Source organism: Chlorocebus sabaeus, chromosome 25 (assembly GCF_047675955.1).
Source record: "Chlorocebus sabaeus isolate Y175 chromosome 25, mChlSab1.0.hap1, whole genome shotgun sequence".
NCBI lineage: Eukaryota > Metazoa > Chordata > Mammalia > Primates > Cercopithecidae > Chlorocebus > Chlorocebus sabaeus.
In genome coordinates this window covers 55748895-55762234 of record NC_132928.1, presented here as the reverse complement: position 1 = coordinate 55762234, position 13340 = coordinate 55748895, and the positions used below count along the sequence as shown (strand labels likewise).

Genomic DNA, 13340 nt, shown 5'->3' with positions numbered 1-13340 from the left:
CTACTAAAAAATATAGCTGGGTGTGGTGGCATGCACCTGTAGTCCTAGGTACTCAGGAGGATCTCCCGAGTTCAGGAGTTTGAGGTTACAGTGAGCCATAATCACATCACTGCACTCCACCCGGGGTGACAAAGATCGATCCTATCTCTATAAAAAGAGATAAGATGAAGCTGGGCACAGTGGCTCACGCCTATAATCCCAGCACGTTGGGAAGCCGAGGCGGGTGGATCACTCGAGGTTGGGAGTTCGAGACCAGTCTGACCAACATGGAGAAACTCCGTCTCTACTTAAAAATACAAAATTAGCCGGGTGTGGTGGTGCATGCCTGTAATCCCAGCTACTCCGGAGGCTGAGGCAGGAGTATCACTTGAACCTGGGAGGCAGAGGTTGCGGGGAGCCGAGATTGCGCCATGGCACCCCAGTCTGGTCTGTCTCAAAAAAAAAAAAAAAAAGAGATAAGATTTTGATAATATTTTAACTTGGTTATTAGAAACACTGGTGTTACATGATTTTTCACTAAAGAATAAAATAACCCAAGTATTAAATTTCAGCATCTTAGAGTTCACTTGAAGCTGAGCAGCTGTAATTCTGACTCAAATACTACTCTTGTTCACTAGATTCAACTTTGTTATTTAAACTTCAGAGTTGTGAAAAATAATTTTTTTTTTGAGAATTTTTTTTTTTGAGACGGAGTGCTACTTTGTCGCCCAGGCTGGAGTGCAGTGGCACAATCTTGGCTCACTGCATGCGCTGCCTCCCGGGTTCACACCATTCTCCGTGAAGAAGAATTTTAACTTATTTGGTGAAGAGGTCCAAGATCCTAATTAATTATGTAAAATAATTTAATCTGGGTACTAAACAATTGTTGAGAAATTGCTATTTGCACAGAAATATAATAAATGCTCTGTCTCGGTAAGTATTAGAAGATTTTTATTTACATCTAAATGAATCAAAAACCTGTACTGCTTAAAGATAACTCAATTGCAGAGTATAGAATATGGTCTGAAACTCTTAAGCAAAGCTGAATTATTTGTGCCTAAATGGTAATGGGTGAAAATTTATTTGGTTTATCTTGATTTGTATTAATTATTGCTTAGCTGTTACACATACCATCATTTCCACACTCCCTGCTGCCACAACATCTTTGGGTTTTGCATCTTTGGTTCCAATGTAGGAGCCGATGGTGTCACATGACCAGGGAGAGTATTGGCTATAATCATTTCCTTTGTATTTCCCAGCTACCTTCAAGTCTTCATCCAAAAACTACAGATGGAGAAAGAAAAAAAAAAAAGAAAAAGAAAAAGAAACAGGAAATGGGTCTATGAATAACAAGACAGAGAAAGCAGGGAATTTCTTAGAACATTGTGCTGAAGCAACATAATGATGATTATTCGATTTTTAAGTGCCACAATAGAAGATTTTTGTAAGCTATGAAAAATATAAAATAAGTGAAGAGTGATTTTTAGCTTTCAGTTTTTGTTTTTGTTTTTTTTTTTACCTTAGCAGAAGGTTTAAAAAAAAAAAAAAAAAAAAAAAAAGTAATTCAACATCCTCCCAGGAATCAGGCTAGGATTTTATGGGTTTGCTCATCCTTTTCTTCATTAGATCAGTAAACATTTAAGCATTTATGTACCAAGCCATAGTTTTGCTAGACCCTCCTCAATGTTTCTTTCAATAAAATCAAGGTAAACAAGAACATTAAAATTTTTGATTTTTATAGTACATGATGATGTAGTAACTTTTTACTGAAATCTCTTTAATAGCAATAATTCATATCTTGAATAAATTCTGCTTCTTAGGTTGATTCAATGAGATGAAAAGGATGTTTCATTTTTATCTTTTCAAGATAAGTTCTCCAGTCTAAAAACAGAATAGCTATTCTAAGGCTAATATATTTTCACTAAAATTGCAACATTCACATCTATAAAATGTTTTACATTTTCAAAATGTTTTCACGTATACTACCTAATAAGCTCCTAAATCCATAATAGACAACACAGGTGATATGACCAAGGCTATACCAGAATAGGGCAGTGCTAGGACTATAACTTTAATGTTTCTTTCATCACAAGACATATATACACTGATATCTAGGGGTATCAGTGTTCATACTAAAAACATCTCTTTGCTGAGTTATCATTGTTGGCCTTCTGCACTGACATAGTAGTATCACTCACTGTCAACCACTCTTCATTGGTACTGGTTCATTTAAGTGGATCTATGCCACCCACTATATTAAAAACATCTCTTTTCTGAGTCATCATTATTGGCCTTCTGCACTGACACAGGGTCTGCTGATCACTAGTATCACTCATTGCCAACCACTCTTCTGCTTCTATTATTCATAACCTTTTCCCTTTTCTTTGTCCTACTATTATTTAAAAAATTTTTAGGCTTTTTAATTTTTCTTCTACGTATTAAACTTTAGATAGAACAGCTAACTTTTAAAACACATGACCTACCAATTACAGTGCTTTTTTTTTAAGATGGTGTATCGCTCTGTCACCCAGGATGAAGTGCAGTGACATGATCTCTGCTCTCTGCAACCTCTGCCTCCCAGGTTCAAGCCACTCTCCTGACTCAGCCTCCCAAGTAGCTGGGATTACAGGTGCGTACCTCTACACCTGGCTAATTTTTGCATTTTTTGTAGAGACAGGGTTTCACCATGTTGGCTAGGCTCGTCTGGAACACCTGACCTCAGCTGATCCACCTACCTCAGCCTCCCAAAGTGCCGGGATTACGGGTGTGAGCTACCACGCCTAGCCAAGAGTGCTCCTTTTTTAAATCTCTGACTGTAGTGTATTATATGCAGCTATTTAAATGAATGAGATAAATGTATATACTGACTATACAAAGACAGCCAGGAAAATGGATTAGGTAAAAACAAAAACAAAGGCAAAACAGACATAAAACCAAGATGTATTTACTAAATGATCCTATTAAAAAATAATAATGAGGCTGGGCAAGGTGGTTGACATCTGTAATCCCAGCACTTTGGGAGGTCGAGGCAGGCAGATCACCTAAGGTCAGGAGTTCAAGACCAGTCTGGCCAAGGTGGTAAAACCCTGTCTCTACTAAAAATACAAAAATTAGTTGGGTGTGGTGGTGTATGCCTGTAGTCCCAGCTACTCAAGAGGTTGAGGCAGGAAAATTGCTTGAACCTGGGAGGCAGAGTTGCAGGGAGCCAAGTTTGCACCACTGCACTCCAGCCTGGGCAACAGAGTGAGATTCCGTCTCAAAAAGAAAAAAAAAAAAAAAGTAATAACAATAATAATAAAGAGATCCAACAATCCCACTACTGGGCATTCATCCAAAGGAAAATAAATCAGTATATGAAGGGATATTTACACCGTCATGTTTTATTACCAATAGCCAAGATACAGAATCAACCGAGGTGTACAGCAACAGATGAATTGATAAAGAAAATGCGGTATATATACAATGAAATATTATTCAGATATGAATAAATCCTGTCATTTGCAGCCACCTAGATGAGCCTGGAGGACAACACATTAAGTGAAATTGGTTAGGCACAGAAAGATAAATATTTCATGTTCTCACTCATATGTGGGAGCTAAAAAGTTGAGTCACAGAAGTAGAGAGTGGAACTGTGGTTATGAGAGACTAGAAAGGGAATGGAGGGAGGCAAGGGGAGACAGAGCTTGGTTAATAGATACAAAATTATAGCTACATAGGAGGAATTACTTCTAGCATTCTATAGTCCTGCAGGGTGAATACAGTTAATAATTTACTATGTATTTTCTAAAAGCTAGAAGAGAGGATTGTTTTTCCTGATTTGAAAAAATTATTTTTTTTTTGAAGAAAACTTTTAACATCATAAACTGATCTTTATATACAATTTTATTCATTATTTCTATACACCAATTCAATTCAGGTTTATTTACTTATTTACAAATGACATAAAAAATGTGGGCTGGGCATGGTGGGTGGATTGCTTGAGCCCATGAGTGTGAGGTCAACAGCCTGGGCAACACAGCAAGACCCTGTCTCTTTTTTAAGAAAATAGAAACATTTTTAAAAAAATTTTCCACTTAGGATCTTGGAAGTCAAAATAAAATGGAAAGTATCTAGGACAGATTGACAAAAGAAACAAATATCAACAAAATAATTTTCAATTTGATGAAGAAAGAAACCACAATCTTAGGCTGGGCATGGTGGCTCGCACCTATAATCCAGCACTTTGGGAGGCCAAAGCGGGTGGATCATGAGGTCAGGAGTTCAAGACCAGCCTGGCCAACATAGTGAAACCCCGTTCCTACTAAAAATACAAAAAATTAGCCAGCATGGTGGCGGGTGCCTGTAATCCCAGCTACTCAGGAGGCTGAGGCGGGAGAATTGCTTGAATCTGGGAGGCGGAGGTTGCAGTGAGCCAAGATCACACCATTGCACTCCAGCCCAGGTGACAGTGTGACATTCCATCTCAAAAAAAAAAAAAGAAAGAAAGAAACCACAATCTTCATACAACAACAACAACAACAACATCAGGTTTGCAGTAAGAGATGTGGCTTTTTTTTTTCTACAGGCGTGAGCCACCGCGCTGGGCCGATTTATAAAGGAAGTTTGAGATAAACATTGTCAACAATGTTGTAGATATGAAAAGCAAGGACAACAGCAGATCTGCCCAGCATTTTTCCTTGAAATAAAATCTGAAGATATTTATTTAGCCCACAAGAATGTTACTTATACAATGTTATATAATGTAAAAATTGACAATTAAAATATAACACTGCTCTCTTCTTCAAAGAAAAGTTGGATGACTGGCCGGGCACAGTGGCTCATGCCTGTAATCACAGCACTTTGGGAGGCTGAGGTGGCTAGATCATCTGAAGTTAGGAGTTCGAGACCAGCCAACATGGGGAAACCCCAACATGGTGAAACCTCGCCTCTACTAAAAATACAAAAATCAGCCTGGCATGGTGGTGCATGCCTATAATCCCAGTTACTCAGGAGGCTGAGGCAGGAGAATCGCTTGAACCAGGGAAGTGGAGGTTGCAGTGAGCTGAGATCGTGCCACTGCACTGTAGCCTGGGCAATAGAGCAAGAGTCTGTCTCAAAAAAAAAAAAAAAGAAAAGAAAAGAAAAGAAAAGTGGGATGACTGTTCTGAATGACTTAAAAGCTACCTGCCTACCAGTCAAAGGATGACTGAAACTTTCTGGAAGCATCCTGCATTTCTGTAGCCTTGACCTTGCAGTGGCAAGTTATCACATACACAATTGTCCAAGGAAGAGAGGATTTTGAATGTTCCCAATATAAATAAAAGGTAAATGTTTGAGATAATATGCTAATTACCCTGCTTTGATCATTGCATATTGTATATGTGTATTGACATATCACTTTGGGAGGCCGAGGCAGGTGGATCACCTGAGGTCAGGAGTTTGAGACCAGCCTGACCAACATAGAGAAACCCTGTCTCTACTAAAAATACAAAATTAGCTAGGCGTGGTGGCGCATGACTATAATCCCAGCTCCTCGGGTGGCTGAGGCAGAAGAATCACTTGAACCCAGGAGGCAGAGGTTGCGGTGAGCCGAGATCATGCCATTGCACTCCAGCCTGGGCAACAAGAGTGAAACTCCATCTCAAAAAAAAAAAAAAAGAAATACCACTCTGTATCCCATCAACTTGTACAATTATAATGTGTCTACTAGAGAGATGTTAGTTCATGCACAGAAAGAAGGTGAAATATATATAAAAAGTTTAAATATATAATAAACAGTGGTTATAGAAAATGAGATTTTGGAGAAACTTCTCTTTCTATATCATGTATTTCCATAATGTATGAATTTAGTACAATTATACACAGGTTGTTTTATTTATTTATTTTTAAATTTTTGCTGAGAAGGAGTCTCGCTCTGTCGCCCAGGCTGGAGTGCAGTGGTGTGATCTCGGCTCACTGCAACCTCTGCCTCCTGGGTTCAAGCAATTCTCCTGCCTCAGTCTCCCAAGTAGCTGGGATTACAGGCGCCCACCATCATGCCTGGTTAATTTTTGTATTCAGGTTGTTTATAATCAGAACTGAGGTTTAAATATGTATCTTTGTATCTCAGTAACTAAAATAATACTAGATAATGTTCCTTAATAGCCAGGCATTATTATCATTTTTATTAGGAGTAAAAATAACAATAATAAATATGAATTGTTTACTGAATGCCTGCTACATACCAGATGCCTTATGTTTCATCTTCACCATACCACTATGAGGTATTTCCTATGTTTGATTTATAAATGAAGAAACTTGCACCTCAGAGTTCAGGGATGCTAAGTAATTTTAAAAAGATCACACAGTGAAGGACACAACTGAACCTCAAAGTTTCCTATGTTTGATACCAAAAACTGCTCACTTTTCACAATGTCATATTGTTTTCCACATTTCTTATAAAACAATATAGCATAACAAAGTTCCAGGGCATACTCTAATAAAGAATTTTTGAAAAAATATCACACCTGTTGTCTTTTTTTTTCCCCTCTAACTTTTTTGAGACAAGGTCTTTGTTACTCAGGCTGGAGTGCAGTAGCACAATCATAGCTCATTGCAGCATGGACCTCCCAGGTTCAAGTAATCCTCCCACCTCAGCCTCCCAAGAAGCTGGGACTGCAGGCGTATCCCACCACACCTGGCTAATTTTTATTTTTAAATTTGTAGGAATAGGGTCTATGTTGCTCAGACTGGTCTTGAACTCCTGGGCTCAAGTCATCTTCCCACCTCAGCCTCCCAAAGTATGGGATTACAGGTGTGAACTACTGCACACCTGGCTGTTTTTACTTTACAAATAAAACTACATTAATAGAAGACGTTGTGACTTTACTAATAACCTACATTTTTGTGGAAAACTCATCCAAAGTGTTTAGATGGGAAAACTAGATATTGTGAAAAACTTCTATTTAGTAGAACTTCCTTCATACTTCCTTCAACTTCCTTCATTCCTTCCTTCAACTTCCTTCATACACCCAACAAGACATTATTTACTATGTGTGATGTACTTCTCCATTTTCATTTATTATTCATGATTTGTCAGTTAGTAACATTTAGAATTGTAATTCTATACACAAAGGATGAAAGACAAGTTCCTTACATAGTATCAACTGTAATCCTGAGAAAACTTACTTGATTATTTAAAAAAAATATATAAACTATAAGCTAAAGCAGTATGTACAACCAACAAAACAAATACAATTACTTTAAAGTTGGATTTTTTGGGCTGGGCGCAGTAGCTCATGCCTGTAATCCCAGCACTTTAGGAGGCCAAGGTGGGTAGATCATTTGAGGTCAGTTCGAGACCAGCCTGGCCAACATGGTGAAACCCCATCTCTACTAAAAATACAAAAAAATTAGCTGCGTGTGGTGGCACATGCCTATAATCCCAGCTACTGGGGGAGGCTGAGGCAGGAGAATCACTTGAACCCAGGAGGCAGAGGTTGCAGTGAACCAAGATCGCACCACTGCACTCCAGCCTGGGCAACAGGGCAAGACTCCGTCTCAAAAAAAAAAAAAAAAAAAAAGGTTGGCTTTTTGAAAAGACGAACAAAATTGATAAATCCCTAGCAGGACTGACCAAAAAAATTACCAATAGAAAACTAGAAAAACGAACATCACTGTAGACCATATAGACATTAACATAATAAGACAACACTTATTCACCATAACTAGTAGCACTGTCGTACAGAAATACAAAGAAGTTGACTCCTCAAATTATGGTTATTGCCCTGTGATACATTAACCAGCTTTTAAAAAAGCAATCTTATTTGACTGTTGTTTTTCTCTGATTTTCACTATCTATATTTATGTGTCTTTCCTATTCATTAAACCAACTTTTCTGGCTGGTCTCCTCATTACTGAGTTAAATAAATCTTTGATATGTCTTACTTATTTAAAACAATTCTGAAACTAGGATTAGAGAAAAGTTTCATAAATACGATAAAGATTTTCTACCAAAAAGCCTACAACATAATGGTAAATTATTATTAAAAGCTCCATTTACTCAAAGATTAGAAAGGAGTCAAGAATATGTGTTACAATCACTTCTATTCAGCATTATGCTGGAGTCCAAAATAATAAGACAAAGACAAGACAAAAGGATTAAAAAGGGGAAAAAAGATTATTCAGAGGACATAATTGTATGCATAGAAAATTCAAAAGAATCTACTAACAGTATTATAATTAATAAAGAAATTTAGCAAGCCTGCTGAATAGAAGGGTCAATACAAAAAATCTATTTCTCTATATTAATAATAGAAAATAAAAATTTCCAAACAATTCTATTTAAAATAGTTTCAAAAAACAATGATTATCTAGGAATAAATTCAATGTAAGATGTGCAAGACACTGAAGTATGAAATATAAAGAAAATTCAAATAAATGAAGGGGTATATGATGTTCATAGAGACTTGATATTAGAAAGATGTCACTTCTCAGCTGGGCACAGTGGCTTACGCTTGTAATCCCAGTACTTTGGGAGGCCGAGGCGGGCAGATCACCTGAGGTCAAGAGATTGAGACCATCTTGGCCAACAGGGTGAAACCCCAGCGCTACTAAAATACAAAAAACTAGCCGGACGTGGTGGCTCATGCCTGTAGTCCCAGCTACTTGGGAGGCTGAGGCAGAAGAATCACTTGAACCCAGGAGGTGGTGGCTGCAGTGAGCTGAGATGGCACCATTGCACTCCAGCCTGGCAAAAGAGCAAGACTCTGTCTCAAAAAAAAAAAGAAAAATATCACTTCTCATCATATTGATCTAAGGCAACACTGTCTAGGCCTGGCATGGTGTCTCACACCTTAATCCCAGCACCTTGGAAAGCTAAGTTGGGAGGATCGCCTGAGGTTAGCAGTTCGAGACCAGTAAGGCCAACATGGTGAAGCCCTGTCTCCACTAAAAATACAAAAATTATAGTTGGGCGTGGTGGTGCACGCCTGTAATCTCAGTTACTCAGGAGGCTGGGGCAGGAGAATCACTTGAACCCAGGAGGTGGAGGTTGCAATGAATTGAGATTGCACCACTGTACTCTGGCCTGGGCGACAGAGTGAGACTCTGTTTCAAAAAAATAAACAAATAAATATAAAGCAACACTAATAAAAATATAATGCGATCCACACATACAATTAAAACATTTTTGTGGCCATATTAAAAACATTTAGTGGCCATATTAAAAACAAAAACAGGTGAAATTAATTTTAACAATTTTATTTAATCCAATATATCAAAAATATTAATGAAGTTTACATTTTTGGTATGAAATTCTTGAATTCAGTGTGTATTTTATCACTATAGTACATCTGAACTTAAACTAGCCACATATTACATGTTCAACAGCCACATGTGGCTAGTGGCTACCATATTGGACAGCACAGATTTAGAGATCTGATGTAATCCTAATCAAAACTGGAGCAGATGTTTTTGTGGAAATCAACATACTGATTCTTGAAAAATAACAATACTAGAAAATATAACCACCACATATTGAGACTTATTATAGAACTACACGAAGAGAATGTGGCATTGGTTCAAGGATAGAAATAGATTGATGGAAAAGAATAGGGTCAGGAAACATGTATGTGATCACCTGATTATGATAAACCAGGGCACCAGGGAAAGCATGCCGATTTCATTAAATTGTGCTGAGTCAATGTCTTACAGGAAAAAAAAAACAAAAAACAAAAAACACGGATCTTGACTCCTAATACATTACATTACATACATACAAAAATCAGTTCTAGATGGATTGCAGAGCTAAATGATAATAAACCTTTTAGAAGAAAACAGAAAAAAAAAAATCTTCATACGCATTGGGGATAGGCAAAGATGACCTAAACTGGACACACACACAAAAACACTGATAAATGAGACTAAAAATGATTTGCTTACTTCTTCTGGATGAAAGGTAGGAGGCAAGGTTGGTGAAGGTGCAAAAGGAGGTGGAGAGATAACCTTTCTTTCCTCCAGCTGGGCCATTATTTCCTTTCGTCGGCGATGTAGTTCATCTAGACTAGGATGAGGCTGGGGAGGAGGAGGAAGCCGGCTATAAGGAGGTTCCTAAAAATAGAAAGATTAGTTAAAATTGAAAGAGAATTTCAGGACAGATTAATTCATTTAATATACTCAGCGTATATTTTAAGCTATGAAGCAGCTTGTATACCCTTCTTAACATTTGAAAACACCAACACTTAATAGAACAAAGTAAAACAAAACCCCCCAAACTCTCAAGATCTTCCAAATAGCTAAATTTAGGGTTTTTTTATTTGGTCATAATTTCCAAGTAGATCTAGAATTGTTAATTAAACCATCTAAAGTTCAGAAACTAAGAATGGTTAATTGGGGGGAGGAGGCAGAATTTTTTTCTCATTAATAGTTAAAAAAAAAAAACCTACGCAAATTATGAAAAGATTAAAAAAAAAAAGAAGCTCTCTTATAAAAAAGAAGTCATCAAAGGGTTATTATCATTGTATAAAAAGTAAGGAATCACTGCAAGCAATAGTCAAATTAAGTCTATGTAATAAAAAAAATACAGCATACTCTGAGGTACGAAGGTCTGATCTGAGTTGGATGAGGAGCCACTGGATAGTAACTCTCGATCTGTTGGTATCTTTCTCTGGATTCTGGTACATACGATGGTACTGCTGCAGGTGGAATCTCAATGGGTATAGGGCTTTCTCGGAATATCTCTTCTCTTGTGTAAGACTGAGCAGGGTACACTCGACGGCTATCATAGTGAGATGGGTATATAGGTGGGTACTGCTGTGGCTGTGTGCCATACTGAGAGTTTACAACACGATCTTGGAGGTAGGGTGGATAATGATCCAAGTAGGGAGGAGCAGGTTCAGGAGCGGATGGTGGAGGTCGGACAAAGCGGGACACACATTGTGGTGGTGGAGTATAATACATACCTGCATAACACAAAAGAGGAACCAAAGGCAATAATGAGCCAATTTAGTTTTCTATATAAGATTTTACCTTTTAAAATACTGAAACACTAAAGTATTGATAATCTACTTATTGCTTTAGAAGTTTTCCATCTGCTTATATAATCAGCTTTTTAAAAAATAACAGGCAAAATTATCTGTAAAAGTCATTGAAAAAACTACCTTACTTATAACCTATAATACTAGATTGGCTCTCATTGTTTGACCCTCTTTCTTGGTGTGTCTTAACGAAATGAAGACATTGCAAAACAAAAAAACTACATTTCCCAGATATCCTTGAAGTCAGGCTACACAAATTAATCACTTGTATGAGGTTTGAATTTGAAACTGAAATAACTGGGGGGAGACATGGAACACAAAAGGCCAGTTTTGCTGGTGCAGATTAGTAGCTACTGCTTGGCTCTGCAGTTCTTGAGACACCAGTTGTGGCAACAGTTTCTCAATTTTCAGACTTTTGCCTCAAATGATGTGATCTTGGAATTAAGTAGTTAGGACAGAAGTTTTTACTTCTACTGCTTACTCATTGTAACAAGTTCTCTTGGCAGCTAGCTCTGGAGCATTGCTTGCTTCTTTAGTACCTCCACCAATATGGCAGGCACCTAACTCCTGCACTAAATCTCTTTCTGCTTAATATAACTAAAATAATTTATCTAAAATTGAAACCAGGCTACAAAAATAGTTGCATTTTTCCTATAATGGATGGTCAAAAGGAACATACAAATCACATTTTATCATATTTTGCATGAATTAGTGATGCCATATCAATTAAAAAACATTCTCATGAATGTAGAGAAGACAATATGATTCAAAATTAAATGACAGACTCGGAAAAAGAAGACAGCACTTTTAATCTATTCCCGTTTAAAAATTATAGTACTATACTGCTTCTGACAGAGATCCAACACTTAAAATCATTCAGTGTTTATTTTACATATAAATTGTATATGTAAAACATTAGTTTATTTTCTTTCCTTCATTCTCCATACCTGGTATTATCATTAAAGCTGGCTACTTTTCAAATTTGTCTATTTTTGAAATCCCTTCTCCTTTCCCACCACACTAATTCCTCAATACTCACACCAAGATTAACAGCCTCCTAACTCAACTCTCATCTTTCCAATCCATTCATACTTTTTTTTTTCCTATTCCAAATACCTCCATTTGGGGCATTTCTTCCATTAAGTCTTTTTGATTCCTCAAGTTCTCAATGATCTCCCTTGAGTCTTTCAGTCAATTTCTATCAAACTCATATTAACCACCACAGCAGATCACTTAATTTTTAACACATACATAAACACCACACACACGTATCTACTACTCATGCATATAAATAGTTTTCTATTCTTTACCATTATTTATTCTATTCTGTAAACTCTCTAAAGGTGTGTATGCTGCATTTTTTCATATATATTACAGGCCCCAGAATAATAATCAAAAGGAAGAAAAATGTACTGTGGGTGTTTAATTCATACACACTATAATATTAATTCTTTTGTCATGCTTGAAGAAAATTTTGGTCAGAATATATACTGCCTTACTCAGCAAATTTCCAATGCCTACTTGTGTGACTTATTTCCATAAATATTATATATGAACACATGTATTATGCAACTGCTTTTAGTAGATAAGGCGATTTGATTTTTATTACTTTGTTTCATTTATTTCATAGTATTTAGTTCATCATAAAATCCAATTTTTCCGAAGTATTAAAAAATGCATTTATATATTTACTATCTTAAAGAGGCTACTGTGTAAATGATCACTCTGACCTGAGCAGTTCTGGTAACTCCTAAGAAAAGTGAGCAATATAAATGAAAAATCGTTACCCTGCTGATAAGGTGCTGGTTCAAATGGTGGAGCCGCTCCTCGCGGATCCTGATAATAAACATCTGTCTGTTGTGCTGGATATAACTGAGAACCTCGAGGTACCATCTGAAGTGGTTTGGTGACGGGCATTGGAGGCAGATCTGTTGGCCCCCTTGGAGGTATAGGATGTGGATTCACAGGTAAGGCAGAAATACTCTTAGGAACAGATTCTAGCCTAAGGGAATAATATTATGGAATTTGTTTAAGGTCTTTAAAATACTCATGTGTATAAATTGTTACAAGTAAAAAAGATTGCTACAATTTGGGAAACTCATTTATTCTAATAGTCATCCCTTCTACAAAATGTGCAATTTTTTATCTTATTTCCCCATGTTAATTGTTTCTTTTCTTTTCTTTTTTTTGAGACAGAGTCTCGCTCTGTTGCCCAGGCTGTAGTGCAATGGTATGATCTTGGCTCACTGCAACCTCCGCCTCCTGGCTTCAAGCGATTCTCATGCCTCAGCCTCCCAAGTAGCTGGGTTACAGGCATGTGCCACCATGCCTGGCTAAGTTTTGTATTTTTAGCAGAAATGGGTTTCA

The 13340-nt window shown here is 37.1% G+C and overlaps 1 protein-coding gene across 6 annotated transcripts in view; it reads right to left on the bottom strand.

Moving 5' to 3' along the window:
* The window catches only part of RC3H1 (ring finger and CCCH-type domains 1), a 91897-nt gene that overhangs the window by 19390 nt on the left and 59167 nt on the right, over positions 1-13340 (bottom strand). For all 6 annotated transcript variants that reach the window (XM_073011772.1, XM_073011775.1, XM_073011776.1 and 3 more), the window contains exons 11-14: positions 12761-12975; positions 10528-10898; positions 9880-10047; positions 1111-1263 (exon numbers count right to left, since the gene is read on the bottom strand). In XM_073011772.1, the coding sequence (XP_072867873.1) occupies positions 1111-1263; positions 9880-10047; positions 10528-10898; positions 12761-12975 (907 nt within the window). The remainder of the gene's footprint in view (positions 1-1110; positions 1264-9879; positions 10048-10527; positions 10899-12760; positions 12976-13340) is intronic.